This window comes from Triturus cristatus, chromosome 12 (assembly GCF_964204655.1).
Source record: "Triturus cristatus chromosome 12, aTriCri1.1, whole genome shotgun sequence".
Lineage (NCBI taxonomy): Eukaryota > Metazoa > Chordata > Amphibia > Caudata > Salamandridae > Triturus > Triturus cristatus.
In genome coordinates, this window is record NC_140595.1 from 544,432,038 (window position 1) to 544,454,644 (window position 22,607).

At 42.7% G+C, this 22,607-nt stretch overlaps 1 protein-coding gene across 2 annotated transcripts in view; it reads right to left on the reverse strand.

Annotated features, from left to right (window-relative positions):
• The window catches only part of SLC12A4 (solute carrier family 12 member 4), a 477,810-nt gene that overhangs the window by 152,230 nt on the left and 302,973 nt on the right, over nt 1-22,607 (reverse strand). For both annotated transcript variants that reach the window (XM_085638574.1, XM_085638575.1), the window contains exons 15-16: nt 8,281-8,400; nt 6,191-6,295 (exon numbers count right to left, since the gene is read on the reverse strand). In XM_085638574.1, the coding sequence (XP_085494700.1) occupies nt 6,191-6,295; nt 8,281-8,400 (225 nt within the window). The remainder of the gene's footprint in view (nt 1-6,190; nt 6,296-8,280; nt 8,401-22,607) is intronic.

Genomic DNA, 22,607 nt, shown 5'->3' on the forward strand with positions numbered 1-22,607 from the left:
GCCGACACAGAATTACCACGCAGAATTCACACGGTATGCGGAGCAGTTTAATGCTCCCCTTGACCACCTGCTTGGAGCACGTGGTAAATGGAGGTTTGGCATGGGAGAGTCCTGCAAACCCTCCTCTGCCCCCCCTCCCCCGGGTTGCTCGGGAACGAGCATCGGCTGCAGTTGCATCCAAAGTCTCATGCAATTTTACCGACCTGACTTTCAGGGGGTAAAATCGGGTCTGAGGATGGATATGGTAACAGGTGGCCTTTCATGATCCCGTCCATTAATGTTCGCCCGACCTGTAATGTGCTTCATTTGACCGAGGTTCATACTTTGTGATACAAACATATCTTTTGGCTCCACATAGTTAGCTAAAAGTTGTAAGTGACTGAACGGCGGGGGCCCTTGCAGTGAGTGCTCTGCTCTTTCACGGGATGCGCATAAGCATGTTTTATTTGCGCTTTGTTCCCGCCTGGTGGGAGAAAGCTAGCCTTTGCTCTCTCTGAACCCAAGGATCTGCGTTATTTTCTAACAAACATGAATCTGCTGCAGGCCGACTCTGAGCAGAGCATGTCTCATCTCGCCTCCTGCCTACCCATCCATCCCTGGCCTGGAAAGAACACGCAGCGCAGGGGAGTTCTCCCATTGTGTACTCGTGGACTGCTGTGCAGACTGCGGTGGGTCATCCTTAAACCCGCAGGTACCAACCATAAACAGGCGGTTTAATATGCAGCACTTGGGTAGATGCACTCTGCATATCACTGCTAGGGTCTTCAATGCCTGCAGGGCAGGGCACAAGTCGTAAAACAAGTGCTCTGTGGTGGACCACTGCATTCTAGGTGAGATGGGGGTGAGGAGATGTGGTGTTTGGAGTCTCGGCATCGGCTCCAACATTCTGTGATTCTAGGCAAATCACGAGAAGGGCAGGGGGAGTGAGCGCGGCAGCGTGGTGAACGCGCTATTTAGAACAAGATGGCGTCGGACTGTCCACAGTCCATACGAACACGCGCATGCTGTCTGCTTTGGACAGATGGCGAGAGCAGCCATCTTTGTCCATGCAGACGTGTGCACGTAAGCCCATGGGGAGAATGGAATCCAAAAGGTCCTCCCCATGGCAAGAGCAGCGCATGCGCTGCTTTCGCCAGGCGAGACCTAAAAGTGAACTGGCAAGGTTAACTATTTCTAGCTCGACTGCGAGACTCATGGGACGCATATACATGTCAGGGTTACTGTGACAGGGATGATGTAGGCAAAGTCAATAGCATGGGAGAGTTCGAAGACAATTGAGTTTTTTTAAGAGCAGTAATGCACTTAATAAACAAAACCGCGCAGATCATGGGTTACCCTTGCCACAGCCTTCCTTTAAAAGCAAGCAGTAATAAAATACATAAAACACTATTAACAGGATCAATATTTTAAATGTCATTTCTGTTTGAACAGCGACGGAATGCACTGCAAATCTGATATTGTTTTCATTGTTTCAGGATCTCCATTTATGGATCACATAATTCTCGGATTCGTAGCTCAAATCACAGGCACCAAAATATTAAGAAGGGAAATCATACACTATTCAGTCAAAGAAGCTATAATTGCAAGTGTTGATTGTGGCTTCTTGAAATCTTTTTAATATACATGAGATCCAGCCACTCAGCTTGGGTGCACTCATTTGGGAAAACCAGGCACATTTGTAGCAGGTTTGCCCCACACCCAGTACTAGAAACGGGGCACTACTGAAGCTTTGAGTTACAATCAGAACCCCTAGGTGATGAGGTCCCCTTAGTTCCTTCATATAGCACTCGCCAAGCAACAAAGGCTTTACCAGGGTTTGGATGTACTTTTTAGAAGCTGTGATGCAGGAGAAGGAAAACCTGCAACCCCTTTAGCCAGAGAGCAGGCAATGTCATAAATACAGACCACCTGTGGGCAATCACTTCAGATTACATAATCAAATAAGCATTTTCAATGCAATTGGTCTCGCATTTACGCGAGTTTAAGCTATTGGCATTGTAAATGACAATGCCTATTATTTATGTTGTATTGCATAAAATCAAAGACTCACTGGCAGAGGATCACAACTGATACATTACAAGCAAGAGAATCCAATTTCAGATTAAAGCCACTGAGATGAGGAATACCACTAATTTCATTATTAATTAAAAAAAACTGAGTAACTTGACAACTATTACTCTTCAATTGCCTTCCCGGAAACCTAGGGCTCTCAATATTAATCCCATAAGGAATGGCGGGCTGGGAGAAAAGTCTGGGATCTACCTGAGGCCTCAATACAAATGGCAAGAGATCATCTGCCTCACAGAAATTGTCAAAACTTCAACTAAAATTGCAAGAGATTCGAACACTACATAGCCCAGGCTGTGAAATGACAGTTCTATCAGAGTACCTTACCGTAAACATTCACACAAGTGAAATGTATTTTCGTGAAAGAGAGGGATCATGTGCTCACTGCTCCCATGCAGCACATTGCCCCACTACACTACAGACAATGAGTCAACGGGAGAGAATAAAGCTACATTAATTAACATCTAGGGGGGTGAAGACCAGAAAAACGCTAAAATTTCTGCTATTAAAACTAAACCCAGTCTCTCACTGAGAGCGACAAATAACCACATCAGTTTGGCAACGCCATCCCCTTCTGTAGGCCAATTATAGGCAGCTACGGCTATCGCCAGATTCGGAAGGCATTGATCTTGCAACTAATCTGAAATTGTAAAATGTGCGCTCTTCAGCAAAATAATGCAGTGGCGCAACGCGGTACGTAGCCAAAGCTTTTAAATTATTTACTGGATATTTTGTAAATAACTACACGTGTACCTATTTTAAACACCGGTTTCCACAATATTTTTTCTGCTGTTTCGTTGCTAATATGTCCTATTCTAAAACGTTTTTGAGTTCTGCTCACTGTTGCTGCTTATTCTCGCGTTCCCTAAGTCAGTCAGGCCTTGCTTGCAATTGGAGGATGGCTGCAATGTGGCGGTTAGTCCTTCTCCAGGAGGTGTCATGACCTCCATCACATGGCTGAATTGCCAGCGCTTGAGGGAGCGTCATAATACATCACCAGCATAGAATTCTTTAAAGTTTTACTATGGGTTAGGACAAAGCAGCTTCTAAGCACAGACTGGCAAGAGCATTTCACCAAGAGGCGCTGAGCAGCTCAGCATGCGTGGGTAGAAGCGTAGCGCCCGCTAGTACTGTTCCCTCAGCATCCATTTTGAGGAAGAGGAGGGGGGCAGGGAGACCCGCAGTGTCTTGCTGCAACCAAACGAATCAAGAGAGGTCGACGTAAAAAGAAGGCGAGTCTTCGTCCACTGCCAATAGTTTCTACCCGAGAAACACATTAATCAAAATGAACTTATTAAACCGTCTAGTGCTCCTTCCCTGTGATCCTCACTGGGACCCCCACTAAAGCGACCCAGGTGCAGCATCCATACGGGGCTGAGGTTTCTGCCCTATTTCTCTAATGTCAGTTCACTTACCCCCGTGGTAAAGCCCGCCGTACCGCAACAGCTTTCCTGACCACTAATTGCCTCATGGACTCGCATCCAGCAGTGTAATGGCCTTTAGCAGACTGTCGCACAGAGCAATGCTATAGGTCTTGCATTTAAATGCGAGACCTACGGCATTGTAAACAAATGCCCACCATTGTCCCGGCTGCTTCGAAAGTGAAAGCAGGCATGGCACACTGAATGAAAGCAAAGCAAGTCATTGTACTTAACATAGGAGAATCTCAAAGAAAATAGTACACGTACCGTGTAACCAAGTAAAGGGGCCAGTAGCCATGGGAGGTTACACGTGGTCGCAATGGGGGTGGAGTTAGATTTTACTTAATGGGGTTGGTGAAACTGATTTTTCAAACATGGAGTGTTCATCTGCTAGTCGCTCCACATGACTAATCAAAATGTTTGAGGTAGGCAACGCCGAGAGCGGCATTTTGCATGTTTTGTGTGTATTGTACTTTGATTTATAATCGAGTCACAACATAAGTTCATTGTGATTTTTTCTTTTTTCTGTTATCACGGGGGGTAGTATTTGCTTTATGAACAGATGGAACGTCTTTTTATTCTGACATGACATTCATTTTAGTGTTTTCTGTGACTGAACTGCTTAGCGTCATTACTGTTAATGGTTTAAAACTACTTGAATCGTGCCTTTTTGAGGCTTTTCTGATATGTGGTCTTTTCCATGTTTTACAGTTACCCCTGACGAAGGGCGGAAAGCCCGAAATGCATTGGGTTAAAACTCATCATGATTATTGGCTATATTGGATTCTTTCGACATGCTGTAATTAAGGCCTCTGAGCATAATACATGCACTTGAAAATCGAAATGATCAATTTCATATGCTAAAAGACTCGAATAAAATGTGTTTAAAACGAACAAACTTTGGTTGAACGATGATTTTCTCATCTAGAATGCAGGTGTCACATCCTGGGACTGATACACAGTCGTGCATCAGCATTACGTTCACATTTTTGGTGCCATGGGACAGGGCACTCTCCAGGATTGCACCCTAAAAAGGATTAAACTGAATAGAACATTGAACAAACGGAGTGCGGGCTGCTAACTAACTAAGAGGTTACAAATGACGACATGGCTGTACTAAGGAGGGACTAACAAGCCTATTTAGGAATTAGAAGACCGTATTTACAAAGGACAAAGACCCAAGTCAATGAAAAATATGAGCGGGGGAGTGGGCGGGCTTCTATCCGGTACTGAACCACAACAGATCATTGCCAGAGCAGAGCTTGCGTGCTGTCTCAGGCTCGACCTAAAAGCAAGTATATTCTCTACATTTGGAGATGCTAGCCAGTGGAGCTATAGACTGTTGTCTTTAATCAATATATCCCACTTAAATACAGTGGCGCTGTTAAGGATGGTTGGATTGAGCATGAATCTGCCTGATGCTGTTGCAAGAGCAGGGTGCAGCCTGTCTTGTTAGAAAGGTTGACAGATTTGTCCTGGACCTAAAGTATCTGTAGAGCCTCAATTTCTCTAGATTTTAAACTAGTTGTGCATGCGATCAGAACTATGACCTTTATCTATTATGAATGTGGGGTGTCTGGCTATTGTGAACAGCTATGCGGTATATGAGCATGTTGTCACATTTCACTCTAATGAAAACCATTAGTTAAAAAGGGGCAATACAGAAATCTCCATTCTGTCTCAATAATTATTTTGTAGAAGGCAAATAAGATAGAAAAATGATATGGACTACAAACAACAGCAACAACTAAAATATAATTTCCCTATAACACATATGCAATAGCAAGAGAAAACACTTTTAGGCTAACACAAATTGTACATTTTAGCAGAGGCTTTGACAAATGAAACTGCAAACGAACAATCACTATTAGGTCTGAAAATCAATTCCATTTTTTTCATACTTTCCCATCTTAATTACTTTGTGTGAGTGGAGCTTTAATACCATATAGATGGGCCTGAGTAATCAATAGTTAATTGATCAGTTAGGGGTGGTGTTAAAATCACAACAACCAGATGTGGGTGGAGTTTATTGTGAGTTGTGTAGTAAACCCTCTGTGCTCTATTCCAGGAAGGTACGATGGAGACTAGGACAACTAGGAGACTGTGCGCTCCAAAATGTGATACTCTTGTTCTGGAAAACTCCAAGTGGAGATCACTGCAGTATCAGCATTGCTGATGAGTTTGTCTGCTCACCCCTTTAGCCACCACTTTTGAATTACAGATCTGGGATAGATAGTGGCTTTCTGACAAAATAGAGGCCTGTTATTTGCTAGTATTAATGTCATCAGTGAGGCAGAGACCACATACAGGACCTACTTCTATCCTCAGGTTAGCTCAAGGACCTAAGGGGCACCACACCTCTTGTCATGGTTGAATCCAGGGATCATAAGTCCTTCTCCAACAGGGTGACATGAATCTTACAGTTACAAAAAAGGAGCCAATGTCACTATTTCAGTGCTAACCTAGGCCTGGAGCTAAATTCTACTCTACTCCTAACAGGTCTTGTTTCCAGGTTATTTGATCTATGGTGGGTTTTCAAAGACTATACTGATTGAGGCTTCACAGTACAATTCCTAATAACTACACTGCTGCAGATATAAAACAACAAACTAAAAGAAATGAAAGAGGGTATTTAATTTTTCTTTTCGAGTTCATGCTTTAGACCCCTTTGTCTGTCACATAACCAGCATATGGTACTGTACCTCCAGTTCTTAGTGTGGGGAGGGCCTGCCTCTAGTCTTAGCAGGGCATATCTGGCTGCACTGAGTGACAGACCACGGATGCCATCACCCCATTCTTTCTCTGCCCTGCAATGAAAAACAAAGTGCAGAATAATAAAAAAAATTACTGTTATGCAACAAATTAGCCATACTAATAGGTAAATGTGTACCATAAACTGAAGAGGGAAGATCTCTTTACACAAATATTTTAATTTGATCAGTGTATCTATTTAATATTAATTCATGTTTAGAACACACCTTTTGCGTTTGCAAGTTAAGTGACAGTTCCAAGCTTGACGTAACAACCTGAATTTTGAGGGACCCATTGGGTTTCATGGGGAAGCCCTCAAAATAAGTAATAACAAATTGAATACATGAATATAAATCTGAATGTGAGTGCATTCTCCATGACAATCACACTTTTTGAAGACCATTGGAGATTTGACCGTAATCATATGGCAGTACGGGTGTTTAACTACTACGCTTCCCCCCATATTCTTAGAAATTGCTCACCAGTAGTCCTATCTGGGCTGTGAGAATTGTTAAGAGGAAGTAAGCCGCAATTTGTGTTGTTAGGTTGAAGTGGCAATCATTAGGGATACCAAGGAGTGGAGGAACTGCAAAATTGTAAAGTGATTCTCTGCAGCTGGATGGACGTCAAGAACCATCAACATCAAACTCTTACAAGTTACAAAATTAAGACAAAATAGCAATACTAAAATAAACTGCATGTGTGGCAAGGATCCAGGATGAAAATGGTCTCATTTAGATGGCTGGAAAGATAGACTGATTTGATAAAAATAACTCAGAAGACTTAGAGTTTCATTCATAATTGGTCTCAAAGGGCGGCATACATGAGAATAAAATCACATCATGCTAATATGGTGGTATATAATTCCCCAAGTCTTCACATTGCAAATGCTCTATGCATCATTAAATTTGTATTTTATGCAAGAAGATGGTTCCTTAAATAACAAAGTTACATTTGGTTACCTTCCAAACTATTACTGAATTTACTTTAATAGAAGAAGTACATACACTGTGTATATAAAACAGGTTTTGCTCTGATCAAAGCCATCTTGCATGCAGCAGATTCACTTCTTCAGAAGTAATCTTATATTATTCCCACTGCACAAATTCTTTCACTGGTTTCCCGTAGGTACTAGAATTAACCTTAAAGTGGCCTCTCTCACTCACAAACCACTGTTCGCTGGTTTAGCCATTAACATGTAGTTCATACTGTGCACCACAGGGCGTGAAACAAATATAATAAGCTTAGCCCTGGAAATATGTTCCCAAACCAGTCCATTCGTTGTCAAGCTCTAAGATCTTGGAAATTACTTCCTGGGGAAAAAAAAAAAAGACTCGACCCCAATCTATTTCCCCTGTATTTCAGGAAGAATCACACTGCTCGCCTCTACAGAATCTACCCAGAGCCTAACTTGCCTTGTTATTTCTCTCTAACAATTCTGCCAGTCTTGCATGGTTTACTGTTTCTGTTACATGTAAAGTGCTCTATTGGTATGTGGCTAGGTCACTGATTTTCAAAAGTTATTCTACTGAGCAGGTAGATTTTGTCTATTCAATTCAAATGTAAATCTGCATTAGTAAATCAGGTTGACATTTTAATTTGAAATAAAATAGTTTGCGAGAGAGAGACTGACTGTTTGACTGACACCCTGTGATAGAATTGGGGTCAAAGTGTGCATGAAACTATGCAATACCTCTTAATATTGCTGTGGTATGCTAATAATGTATTATCAAAATCTGCTCTTTGTAGTTACATCTGCTTTTGAAATACAGCATTGTCGCATTGTCTAATGTTTTGAAACGGGTTTATTTATTTTTTACTTTAGCCCCGCCCCCCACTGACCTCCACCCCCACCGGTGCAGCCCTCGGCCACAAACTACACTGGAATTTTGGCCCCGACAGAAAGTTTATGAGTACCCATGGCCTATGTGGAAGCCCCTTTTCTCTATACCCCCGGGAAGGTATATTTTCTACTACCATAGGCCAGAACGTTTCACAGCTTAGTTATTATATAATAAAAAGGGGAATAAAACAGACTTACCCTTGGTATTCAATGTACTTGTAGATCATTCCTGCTATAACCATAGCCACAAGAGCATAATACCAGGATGAAATGAACATCAATGCAAGACAAATACTCATCCCCAAGAATGAGAGGGCCCTAACAGAAAAAAAAATACAATAGAAAAAGACAATACAGTTTGTTGTGAATTGTATATACATAGGCACAATGCAAATGATTAAATATAAAGCTCAAAACAGAAAAAGGCAGAAGTAAAACCAGAAACCTAAATGATCTGTATAATTCAAGATATAAGAGAATAATATGTCGTCAAGCTCTCACAATGGATGAAATTGTGACTAGACTGCAATAATAACAATACCTCTGAAAGAACACACTGCACCAATGTCCATCTATCTTCTTTATTTCATTTGTAGTACAGATGTATGACCAACCCTGGCAAGTTCCAGTCAGCAACTGCCAGTACAGTTTTCTACAACCATCTCACATTCTACATTCCATGCCATTGCCCAGCAGGTGTTGCTAGGCTATATATTACATATCAAAATAAATCTTGCTAATTTACTAATATACAAGATATCTCTTTTTCCAATAACCTTTACAATATACACATATTCCCACAGTGTATGCTTAATACTATGTCTATAAATATGCATAATTATATAACATTTTCAGATACACCCAAATATGTCACTTATTCCAAAGCGTATTCTTTAAAAAAAAACAGGCACTTTTATTGTCCTTCTCCTCTTCCTCACACCAGACCCTTCCTCAACCTTGCCACTGCTACTCATCCATTTTCTCACTTCTGCCTCACTATATTTGACTTGACTCCTCATATTCAATCTCTTTCCATCCTCCATTCTACTCTGTACTTCTTCACATTCACAATTAGTTTCTCCAAAGACCTTGTAGACGAACCCTTACTTGTATTTCCGAACAACTTGCCCGCACTAAATTCCGACATGTATTCACCACCTATAGTACCATTTTTTCCCCTCCTTCGCACACTTTAACTGTTTACTCTGCACTCCACTCAACAAATGTGTCATATATACCCCAAACTCATCTGATATAAATTGGAGACCATTGTCCATTAACACTGCCTCTGGATCACCTTCCCTTCTCCATACGTCATCACCAAAATTCCATTATTACCCAAAACTTTACTTCACTCAGCAAACTCAACACGGGCCACTTAGAATGATAGCCCACCATTACTATGGCAAATTTCTTCCCATATCCTTCAAATTCAGTCAACAAATATTCATTGCTAATTTTTGCCATAGTTTGAACGAAAAAGATATGGGAACAACAGGTGTTTCCTTTACCACATGTGTTTTATCACTACATGCACAACTCATACAGTTCCTTACATATCTTTCCACACCTTGATCTAACCGCAGTAACCCAAAATCCTCACTCAGTTTTCTCTGCATTTCTGACATTCCTCCATGACTCTCATGCAAAATCTCCAACAATTTTTCTCTTAACTGGCACAATTAACTTATCAACTCTTCTTAGAATTCCATCCTGGCATGATAATTCTGACCACTCATTCTTATAATTCACCAGCTAGTCACACTTTCTCCTAATTTTGACCATTCTTTAGGAAAACGTTTTATGAGCATCTGCATTTCTGCATCTTTTGCTATCAATTCCTTCCATTTGTTTTCCTGAAATAGCTATGACTTTCATGTCTATCACACCTGCAACCATCCACTCTTCCTCTTCATTATCTTTTTGTATTGGCAATCTTGACAATCAGCATTCACATTGGAAAGACCTAGTACATATTTTAGCGTGAACATATACTCTGGCAACCAATAAATCCCCTTTGCAATCCTTGGAGTAGGTCATCTCACACCTTTTGTGGTAAACAAATCAACATGCAGTTTGTGATCAATTCGTAATTCAAACTGTCTTCCCCACACAAAATTCCGAAAATGCTGAAACCCCCATCAGCAAGCAAGCCCTTCTTTGTCAAGACTTGAATATACTTCTACCTCTTTTAATGTCCTGGAGGCGAACTGCACAACTCTCTCCTTTCTATTGCACACTTGCTTTAACACCACCTCCAATCCATGCGTACTTGCATTCGTGAAATCTATAGTGTGATACTGCATATTGAAAGGTTTCAATTATACGGCATTTACAATACTTCTCTTAATCTCTTACAATGCTTGTTGGCAATCACTCATCCACTCATTTCTGACCTTTCTTCATTAATATCCCAAGAGGTTGTGCTTGATCTACAAAACCCTTGACAAAATTTGTGTAATACTCTGCAAAACCTAAAAAGGACCTCAATTGAGCTTTATCAACTGGACACAGCACTTTTTCTATAGCTTCTATCAATTTATTCTTAGGCTTTATTCCTTTGTGAGATATAGTATGGCCCAGATATTCCACACTTTGGCACGCAATCTCATAATTATTTATTATAATCAGGAATCCCACTTTTTCCAGTATTCCACACACCATCCTTAACACATCATGCATCACTCTTTTCTGCCCACACTAAAAGGTCATCTTGGAAAAATCTTACATTCTTCACTTCACATAGTAAATTTTGCATCAAGCTCTGAACTCTGCCAAAGCAGACACAAGGCCAAATGGCATAAGTACAAACCGGAATGGTCCTTTAGGTGTCATAAATGAAGTTAAATGTCTTGAATCTAAGTGTAATAATACTCAATGGCACTCACTTGATAGATCGAGGATTGAATATACCTTCCCCCTTTTACGCCCGCCAACAACTCATTTGTATCTTGTATGGAATGTCAGTTCACCCATATACAGTCATTTAGATCTAACAAGTCCACGCACATCCTGATATTTCCATTAGGTTTGCGGGCAGTTACAACTGGACTTATCCATTCTGATGATTCAATGCGTTCTATCACACACATATCCAATAATCTTGTCAATTCTGCCTTCAACGCATCCTTCAACACTATAGTCAAATTCCTCACCTTAAGAGCTTTTGCTATCGCTCCCTCTTTTAATACTATTTTGTGGACAGACTTCTTTAAGCATCCTAGTTTATTACCAAACATCTTTGGAAACTCACTCTGCCACATAGATGCATCCTCATGCATTACTGATGATGCTTGTTTCACAGCATTGGAATTTAATACAATATTTATGCTCTTTCTTCTCCTACCAAGTAAGCATCAACCCCTTTTTTACCACACATAACCAACATTTTTTAAAGCACAAAGTTATTTGGAAACATCCTATTGTAGGATTAACTCCACTTTGGTTGCAGACAATTACTTTCCACCAAATGTATACTAAGTTTCTTGGTCAATTAACGTATATGGCTAACATGAATCTGCCCACATTTGCACTAAGACTCGATTTACAGACACAATACATTTAAGGAGACAATATTGTTCATGCTCTAGCATATTTACCCTATTTTCACACACTTCTTGTACTTGTAACATTTCATCTTATGACTTTTAATATATCACAACATCAGTACTTCAATCTCCTCATCTGACATACTTTATCTTCACTGGCGCCATCTTCATGTCCTACAAAATTCACAGTTTTTATATTCAATTTTCTTTGGGTTACATACCGTAGACAAATGCCCAATTCTATTACACCTGAAACATTTAGCCTTTATCACTGGAAAATGTCACGATGAGGTCATATGTTTCACACTCACATCTATGAGAGGCTCTTAACTCCTTTGTTCAACTTACTAGACTTACTTTCCCTTTTTTGTACTTTTGTACTTATCCATTTTATTCACCACTTGGAATGTTGCTACATCTGCCCCATTTTTTCCAGCTCCTTTGCATAACAAGAAGTATCCTCTATGCGTTTTGCCTCTACACAGGCTTTTTCTAATGAAGGATCTTTCAAGCTTAATAACTATTCGTGTATCTTCATATTACTTGTATGATTAATTAATTGGTCTTATTATTTCTTCATGCAGCTCTCTGAAATTACATGAAACAGCTAATGTCTGCAGTGCAACTAAATATTGATCAATAGACTCATTAGCTGCTTGTGCCCATGAAAACAATTTGTGGGGCTCTACAAATACACTGGCTTTCTTCCCCTAATGCACTTCCAGCTTAACCATTGCCGTAGTATGCACAGCACTCTCCTCGCCTCCCTTATCAGATTCTCCTTCACCTTCTACATACTTATTAACACATAGTAGTATTTTTAGTACCTTCCCTCCTGCGACCCCTAAACTATGCATTAGCAGAGTCAATTTCCCCTTTGAAACAAAGATGGCATCACCTAAAGCCTCTAAATACATTTCAAAGGCTTCTCATCAATCTTCCCACAGCAAAATTGGACCACGTAGAGCAGCTACAAAAACACGTAGAGATGCAGTAGATTGCAGGACTAATACTTTAGACCCCACAAATAATTATGAAGGTGTAAATAACACAACAAACTACTAAAACAAATGTAGTCACTGTAGTGTCAAGGACCAGAATAAACTAACAAAACAAATTTAGCCACAGTTGTCTATACAGCCTTGGTAGAGCCCAAACATGGATGTTGAATCAAATCTTATGCAGGTTAGCATACTAGTGCTTAATAGTTTATGACCAACTTTGATAGGCCACCAAGATCACATGTAGCAGGACTTCCTAAATATTTCTCTTTACCACTTAACTGTCACAGCATAGACAGCATGGATACACCGCACAGTGCAGCCATGGTAATATTCAATTTGCTTATTCTTTTTTCTATGGATTTCACAGAATTCATTCATTTAGCACTTCACTGTTGTATTTTCACCAGCCCGTTCTGGGCTCTTTTACAGGGAAATTTCACTTCATATTTGCATAAAGCCGCACTACGTGTGACTAACTACAGAGGGCACAGAACTAATGTCATCTCAATGAGCCTCTTAAGGTGTGCGTGTTACTACATGCGGAGAACAGATGCATCCCTGGACATGCCGTAAATCTCTAGTGGCATGCGTTTCACCATTACTGCAGCAAATGCTGACTGCTGTGAGATATCACACAGACCACATACGCTGAGGCACAAGCGCACCGAAACGTCATGTGCTGCCTCAGCACATATCGCTGTCCTTTAGCATCTGACTCCACTTGCTGCCTCAACACATTGCATTGTCCTCATGCACCCAACTTCACGTGCTGCTTCAACAAGTCTCGCACTTTAAAAAAAAAATGCATGCACTCTCTTCACTTATATTACAACAGTTTTCTTTTAACTACACAATGCCTCTGCTACAGTTTATACTTGCCCAACTGGGCGCCAACTTCAACACACAATCTGGTCCGTTTCCTTCATGTTACATTACTTTGACGCCGCAGATTTTATCAGCTACCCATTTCAACTAGTTGCCCATCAAACATCATTTAGGGATGGTCCCAAAAATGGGTTCATCCAATCCTCATTGCCATTTGAAAGAACACACTGCACCAATTTCCGTCTTTGAGTTGCAATATAGATGTACAAACAACCGTGGCAAGATCCAGTCAGCAACTGCCAGTACAGTTTTCTACAATCATCTCACATTCTACATTTAATGCCATTGCCCAGCAGGTGTTGCTAGTTTATGTACTGCATACCTAAATGCATCTTGCTAATCGACTAATATACAATAGTCTCCACTCTCATGTGCATGTTTAGCGTCTTAATGCGGGTGAACCAGTAAGGGGGCAAACATCAGTAAAGTGGCAAAACACTGAAAAAGGAGCAAACTGAGAAATGTAAAAGCAGAAAAAGGAAAAACTGAAAGAGGAAAACAGGACTAACAAAATAAACACACAAAAAAACAAGGAGAAGATCAAAGCAGAAAGCGGACCAAAAGTAAAAAAATTGAAATAAAAATAAGTGGTTAGGAAAAACAAACCCTGGAGAGGAATGGGCCACCTAAATTAACAAAAAGAACAGTAAAAGTGATAAACAGCAAAAAAAAAAAACATCCTACGACAAGGGAAGCAAAATGACAACAGGAGACCATAAAGATAAATTAACAAGTAAATGAAAAGAACAGAAAAGGAAAAAACAAAAAACCAGAAAGAAATGTCAACAAGATAAAAAACAAAAGACAACAAAATAAAGAAATATAGAAATAAAATAACAAAAGGCTGAAAAGGGCAAAAAAAAAGAGCTGGAAAGCAAATGAAACAAAGAGCAAAATGAGCATAAATGAAAAAAGGAGCAAAATAAAAAAAAAGTTCAAACTGAAAAAATTGAGCTAAACCGGAAAATACGAGCATGCAGACGAAAAAAGTGAACAAAGAATATAATTAATGTGCTAAAAAATATAAATGTATTGGTCGTAGTAGTAGCACAGAGAAAAGATTCCATTGAGACATGCAGGTTAAAAGATCAAGAAATTGACGGCCCGCTGGGCATGAAATAACCAAATCGACGAGGTCTGCCCCTACTCTGCCGACTGGTGAGGGTGTGGGCCATTCATCGATTGACTTGCGGACCGGTGGTGTGGTTATTGAAGCCCCCCCTGCGCAGCTGAATTGGTTCACTCACCTTTCCTGCGGCAGCTCGTTCGGGGGAAGGACTGACACTACTACCTTCATCCCAACAGGGTGGAGAGACTTGGTCTGGCCTATAGTAACTCACAGGACCTGGCATTCTGAACTGGTCTGTGGCGCACCTGGAGTTTAACTAGAAACTCTCCCCAACTACCAGGCCCGCAGAGCCATCACACCTGTGTAAAGAGACAGCCTCCCCCAGGCCCCATCTGCTATGTGGAAAGACAAGAGGACTAAACCACCCCAACACAAACCTGAATGGATCAGTGCACCACGAATGTGACTGGAGACAATGAGGCCGCCCAAAGTAAGGCCTCCATCCGAGAAGATCTCGCTGTGATCCTACAAGCCATACGTTCCTCACAAGACTCCATGGAGAACAAAACTGAGGAAGTACGAGCTGACATGGCCCTCATAAGACAGGACCTCCGCAATGCCATGGCCCATATAACAGAAGCTGAATCCCGCCTATCTGCAGTGGAAGATGACGTACACCACCTAAAAGAACAGGTTACACGACTCCAGTGCCACACAAAAAAGATGCACAGACGTGCCAAAGACGCAGAGAACTGCTCACGGCGCAACAACCTCCATCTGGTAGGCATCCCTGAAGGGGCAGAACCCCGACAAGTTGCGACCATCGAGACCTGGATCAAATCCTGGATTCCTAGAGACGGACTATCAGCATGGTTCGTCGTTATGTTATGTGTTATGTTATGGATTTCTTATAGAGCGCACAACTCACCCTGGGGCATCGTGGAAGGGGCTCACCGAGCTCTTGCACCCAAACCGCCGCTGGGTGTCCCGCACTGGCTGATTATTGCCATCCTCAACTTCAAGGACAGAAATGCTATCCTGCAGGCCGCCCGCTCCCAGACAACCCTGTCCTACCAAGGACACAAAGTCATGGTCTTTCCAAACTACACCAGACAGGTCCAGGCACTGCGAAGATCCTATGTGGAGGTCAAGCAGAAGTTGCGAATCCTCAACCTCCAATACAGACTGTTGTTTCCGGCTTGTCTCAGGGTGGTCTTTCTAAATAAGTCTTCCTTCTTCGACATCCCAGACACCTTAAAGGTTGTTGCAAAAATAAACTTGTAGATGATAAATGCAACACTTTTGTCTCAAAGTACCTGGGATGCGTAATGCAAAACAAACAAAAGTGGCGCCGGGAAGGCGATGCGTTGGTTCTTCCTGCGCTCCGGTTCTGATGCGACAAGATGATGCCTCGATGAGTTGCGACAAAATGGCGTCCCTGTTGCGATGCAACAACGTGGAGACGATGCGTGCACGCCCGGCGGTCGTGCAGCGAACTCTGTAGTTTTCTGAGTGGCGACAGGCTTTGCGACATGCTTCTCCGGTGATGCAACGACACCCTCAGTGACGGCGACACGCTTCTCTGGTGTTGCCGTGGCGATCAGTGCCGTTGCGCTTTGTCAGCAATGCAACTGCCCTGCGACAAGCTTCTCCGGTAATGCGATGGCACCCTCTGTGGTGGCGGCACACTTCTCTGGTGATGCGACGGCGAACAGCGGCAGCAGCGACGCGCTTCCTCGATGATGCGACAGGAGCTGCTGCGGTGGCATCGCGCTTCTCTCTTGTTGCGTCGTGCTTCCAGCTCCCCACAGCAAAAAGGCCTCACACACAGTTACAGGCCCTCCTGGCAGACGAACTCCCGGCAAGGAAGTTCAGGGAAGGAGAGGGTGAAGGCCTTTTGGTCCTGGGACTTCAGAAACAGGAGGCCAGCTCTTCTCAGGCCCTGGAGACTTTTCTTCAGATGGACACAGCATACAGCAAAGTCCTGCTTCAAGCAGGGGACACAGCACACAGCAAAGTCCCTTGGTCCTCTCCTCAGTAGAAACAGCAAACTGCAGGCCAACCCCAGACACACAGCAAGAGCAGTACTTCTCCCTCAGTCTCTTCAGCTGATCTTCTTTGGCAGCGATTCCTCTTGGTCACGCAGTAGTCTTGGAAACTTTTATATCCCTGTGTTTCCACAACAGGAGGCCAGCTCTTCTCAGGCACTTGGAGACTTTTTCAGAACACAGCACACAACAAAGTCCTTTCTTCAAGCAGGGGATACAGCACACAGCAAAGTCCTTCTCCTTCCTTTGGCAGAAAAAGCAACTGCAGGCCAACCCCAGACACACAGCAAGGGCAGTACTGCTCCTTCAGCTCTTCAGCTTTTCTCCTCACCAAAGGTTCCTCCTTGATTCCAAAAGTAGTCTAACTTTCAGGGGTTTCAGCTCTCATATTTATACCCCAAAAGTATTTGTTCTCTATGTGTGAAGGGTCCTGGACCCAGTCCAAACCAGTTCTGGGTGCACTCTGCCAGTGCATAACTTCTTCCTTTGTCAGTGTGGGCCAGGGCCATCAGACACACCGCAGGAGGTGGAGCCAGCATTGTGGAACGCAGGCACAGCCCTTTTCAGGCCCATGTGCTACTCCTCCCACCACTACAAATGCAGATAGGTGTATTCAGCCTAGTGCTGACTCACCCTGACTCCTGGAGCCACCCCAGCCCCTGTCACTCTCAAACCAGACAGGCAATCCACAAACAGGCAGAGGCACACCGAAAGGCTAAACAAGAAAATAGCCACTTTCTAAAAGTGCTATTTTCAAACACAAACTTTAAAAATCATCCTTCCTAAAAGATGCGTTATTAAATTCTGAGTTCAGGGATACCAGATTCCAAATTTCTATCTTGCTCCTATGGAAAGATATGCAGGTAAACATGTTACACAGCCTTCCTGATTCTGTCCTATGGGCAAGACAGCCTTGCAATAGTGAAAAACGAAATTGGCAGTATTTCACTATCAGGACATGTTACCCACACTAGTACATGTCCTACCTTTCACATACACTGCAACCTCCCAGGAGGATACCTTGGGCCTACCATAGGGGTGTCCAATGTGTAAGAAAAGAGAAGGGTCAGGCCTGGCAAGTGTGTACACTGGCCAGGTCAACATGGCAGTTAAACTGTGCACAGGCACTGTAGTTGCAGGCCTGAGACATCATTTTAAGGCTACTCATGTGGGTGGCAGAATTTAGTGCAGCAATCCCACTAGTAGCATTTGAATTACCAGCCCTGGCATACTCAGTTCACTTTACTAGGGACCTACTGGTAATACAAATATGCCAATCATGGACAGCCAATCACAGTAACAATTTACACAGAGAGCATATGCACTTTAGCACTGATCAACTATGGTAAAGTGCCCAGAGTTCTATAGCCAACAACCACAGGTCAGGAAAAACAAAGGAGGAAGAAGCAAAAGGTTGGGGGATAAGCTTGCAAAAAGGGCCATTTCCAACATCTTATAAGAGTAAAAGAAGACATATGATCCTCTTTGGACACACAGTTTGAGACCCTGAGGTGTAGTTTTGGAAAAGCAAAGTCTTTCTTTTTTTTTATACAAGGCTTTCATCAGGAAGGAGTTACTATTTGTAGACTGAACTTAACAACTAAGCAGCAATGGTAAACAGAGGGGCTCATTGAAGCTACTTAGAAAGTAGTACCCTTATACAAAGACTGAAAACACTGCAAACACAAAAGGGTAAACCTCCCGCTTACATAAAGCTGATCTATATTTTAAGAAAAAAGTCTCTAGTACTTCAGAAATAAGGTAAATACAGGAAAGAATTGATAAGAAAACTTGGTGCGTCAAAGATTTCACCTCTCAGGTTTAACCTTTTTGCTAAGTAAGAGGCTGAGTTTCATAATATTAACATTACATTGTGGTATGCCGAATTTTACAGAGGCAACATTCAGTACAAGTGTAAGTGGTTTATGACAATCAAAATGTACAGTAGACTGCAGTGGATCACAGTATTTTACAAGGAGAGCAATATTCACAATTCTGATCTGCCTGGAAGTGAGCGGTGGTTATCTGAGCCAAAGTCTGGGAAATACCTTGGAATTCTAAAGCTTGGACACAGCTGGCTTTCAGACTTTGTATTCACAGCTGCTTTGATAGTAGGTAGGCAAATTCTGAATTGGATGATAGATTTCTAAATACATCAACATTTAAGTTATTTTTTCAGACATAGAAAACAGATGAAGACAGTCAGTGAAAATTGAATTTCTGTTGTAGAATCAAGGGTCTTTATTCAATCAATCAGTACACATTTGTACAGCGCTGCTATTCACCCGTGAGGGTATCCAGGTGCTAGGTTGTTAGGCTCAGTGAAAAAGCCATGTCTTGCGTCTCTTCCTCAATTCAGCCAGGGAGAATGGTGTCCGGAGGTGGAGGGGAAGGCTGTTCCAGGACTTGGCACTGAGGTAGGAGAAGAAAAGTCTTCCACTGTGGCTTCAGTGGAAGTGTGGTGCCTATGCGAGGGCAAGGGAGGTGGAGTGAAGGACCCTGGAGGGTCGCTGGAAGTTCAGGCAGTGGCTGATGTAAGCTGCTCCTTGGTTGTGGAAGGCTTTCTAGGTGTGTGTCAAGATCTTGAATTGGCAGCTTTTCTGGATGGGGAGCCAGTGGAGGTTTTTGAGGTGGGGGTGATGCGAGTCCTTTTGGGTAGTTTAAGGACTATTCTGGCCACTGATTTCTGTATCGCTTGGAGTCTCTTCATGAGTTGGGTAGTGGTTCCTGCATACAGTGCGTTGCCATAGTCCAGCCAGCTGGTGACTAGGGCTAGAGTCATGGTTTTCCTCATCCCAATGTGAGAGCTATTTGTAGAATCTTTGGAGCATGTGGACTGTGCGGAAGCAGGCAGAACAGACTGTGTTAATCTGTTGTTTCATGGTGAGTTTGCCATCTAGGATGATGCTGAGGTAGCCGTGTGGTCTGTGGGGGTGGGTCCATGTTCGACAGGCCAACAGGTGCTGATCAACGGGAAGGCATTGTTGCCAAAGATCAGCACTTCGGTCTGGTCAGTGTTGAGCTTCAAAAAGTTGGTCATCATCCAGTCAGTGACACTCTTCATGCAGTTGTGGAAGTTGGTCCTCGAGGTGGAGAGGTCTGCTGAGAACGAGAGGATGAGCTAGGGGTCATCGGCATGGAATAGGATGTTGAGGTCATGAGTTCAGACAATGTCAGCTAGATGTGTCATGTAGGTGTTGAAAAGGGTTGGGTGAAATATGAACCTTTGGAGATGCCGCAGATGGTGTTCTTGAGTTCCGAGGTGAAGGGAGGAAGGCAGATTCTTGGAGTTTGTCCAGTAAGATATGATGAGATCCATCTGAGGGTGTCTACCTGGATCCAGATTAGGTGCAGTCTATAGAGAAGCGTGTGGTGGGATACAGTGTTGAACGCTGCGTAGAGGTCAAGGAGGATCAGGGTTGCTGATTCCCCCCTGTCGAGGAGGGTGCAAATGTCATCAGTGGCGGTAATAAGAGTTGTCTCAGTGCTCTGGTTGGCGTGGAAGACTGATTGAGAGGAGTCAAGCAGGTTGTTCTCTCCAGTTGTACGGTGAGCCAACGGTAGATGGCTTTCTCAAGGACTTTGGTGGAAAATGGGAGAAATGAGATGGAGCGATAGTTCTGGAGTTCACTAGGGTCGGCTGAGAGTTTCTGGAGGAGAGGTTTGACTTCTGCGTGTTTCCATACTTCGGCGAAGGTGGCTTTGGAGTTGGATGCATTGAGGATGGTGGTGAGTTGGTGTGTGGTGTTCTATGTGGTGACTTGTTCCTATGCAGTGACCCGATGGTCAGGGGTGGCGTCCGTAGGAGTGAGGAGGCTGTAGAGATTGGTGGGTTGGAGTATGAAGTTCCCGTAAATGGTTGCCATCTTGTTATGGAATTGGTTCACTAGAGTTCCTGTGAAGGGGAGAACATGTTCTTGGTGGCCATCAGGCAGGAGAACTCTTTGACTATGTTGAAGAGTTCCTTGGTATGGTTGGTGCGTGCTTCCATGCAGGTTTCTAGGGTGTCTTTTTTGTGTCTTTGAGGTGTCGGTATTTGTTGAAGGCTGACTTGAAGGTGGCTTGGTCTATGGAGTCTCTACTGGTGCGCCATCTTCTTTCGAGCTGTTTGCAGCTGCATTCATTGTCCTGAGTTCTGGTGAGTACCAGCTGGCTTGATTGGTGTGGGTCTGCAGGTCTTGGCTGATTTTATAGGGGTGATTTGGGCAGCTCAGTCGGTGATCTAGGTGGTGAAGTTCTTTACAGCCTGTTCAAGGTTGGCTGCAGGGTCTAGTTCTGTGGTATTGAAGGCGTCTGCCCATTGGGTCGGTGTCACTTTGCTCAGGCTGCAGAAGGAGGAGTTGGGAAGGCTGGTGGTGGTGCCCTGTGATCGGGTGATGGTTAAGTGGATGATGGTATGGTCAGTGGAACGACTATTTCTCTATTTGACTCTGTCGCTGGCCGTGAAGATCAGGTCAAGTCTGTGTGGGTTCAGTGACCAGCTGTGTGAGCCAAATGTTTCTCATGCATTCCAGGAGGTTGGCAGAGTTGGTATCCATGGGTTCCTCGAGGTGGAAGTTGAGGTCACAGAGGAAGATGAGGTTTTTTGACTCAATAGCTAGTGGGGTGCTGAAGTCTGTGCTAGCATCGCAGAATCCGGGGTGTGGTCCTGGGGTCTGTAAGCAAGGGTGCCTCTGATGGTCGTTCTGCTATTGGTGTGCAGTTGGAAACTGAGGTGGTCCATTATCTGTGTGGTGTCTTCTTTGGTGTTGGTGCAGGGGATATTTTCTTTGTGGATGTTGGTGATGTCTCCTTTGTGTTTATTGGTGCAGTCACGGTGTGTCATTGCGGTGGTCATGCCGGGCGTAGAGGAGCGCTTGAGCCAGCTCTGTGATGAAGTTCACATTAGGGACGAGAGTGGTGATGGAGTTCCAGATTTTAGTGGCGTGTTTGCACAAAGATCGGGCATATTCACAAAGCTTACTAGCTTGCTCAATGATTAGTTGGAGCTTACTCCTCTTTTGTTTACTACATCTTTTTGAATCACAATGTTTTGTCAGTAACTATTTTTTACCTAAGATGTACAACACAACTACTCATAGAAGATAAATTGTGAACCAGGTCAGGATGTTCAGGTCTAAATCACATTGAACACAAGAGTGTGGCACAACTACTCATAGACAAAGTTTTGTGAATCGGACCCTTGGATTTTTTTAAGCTTGACAACCTTTATTTTTGGACTCTGCACACTCAGCCTGAGGCAGCCCATTTCTTGTGCAGTCACAACTATGAAGAAGATGCTTTGGGGCACAAACAAAATACATGCTATTAGGAAGAGCTGGTGTAGTTTGATTAGGAAGGGAATAAAGTGGAATAGTTTATTTTGCCTTTGTCTTTTAGATAGTATGTGGAGCATCTGGTATGCATTCTTGTTCTGTGGGTCCCTGATGTTAAATCAAAGGTTTTATTTTTCTATACTTGTATGCATTTTAATTGATGTGAAATAATGTTTTCTTGACTGACTGGGACTGATTGACTGGCTGGATATCATGTCAATTCCATAAAGACTTCAAGTAAAGCCATCGATATAGGAGCAGTTTCTATTTGTTTGGGTAGACCATTCTGGGGTCACTTTCTTCATTACTAATCATTATCAAAAGCCCCTGTGGGTCTGTGAACCCAATCTACACAGAAGTTCAAGAAATTTGAATTAGAAACTTTGGCTCTATTTAGTATCAGTGTTCTGCCAGGTTTGAATAAGATTCTGATGATTTACAATCAGAAACAATAAGCCTAAAAGAACCAATTTTAGATTTCCAATTTAAAACTAGAACTCCACGAGGTAAAAAAGAAAGTGATGAGGGTGATATTCCCATGAGTTAGGACCATCCACACTCCGCTAGAAATTAAACATAAAATCAAAGAAGCTCTAATTCCAAGACCACATAAGCCAAACTCCCAATATGTTAAAATATTTTTTTTTATATCATTG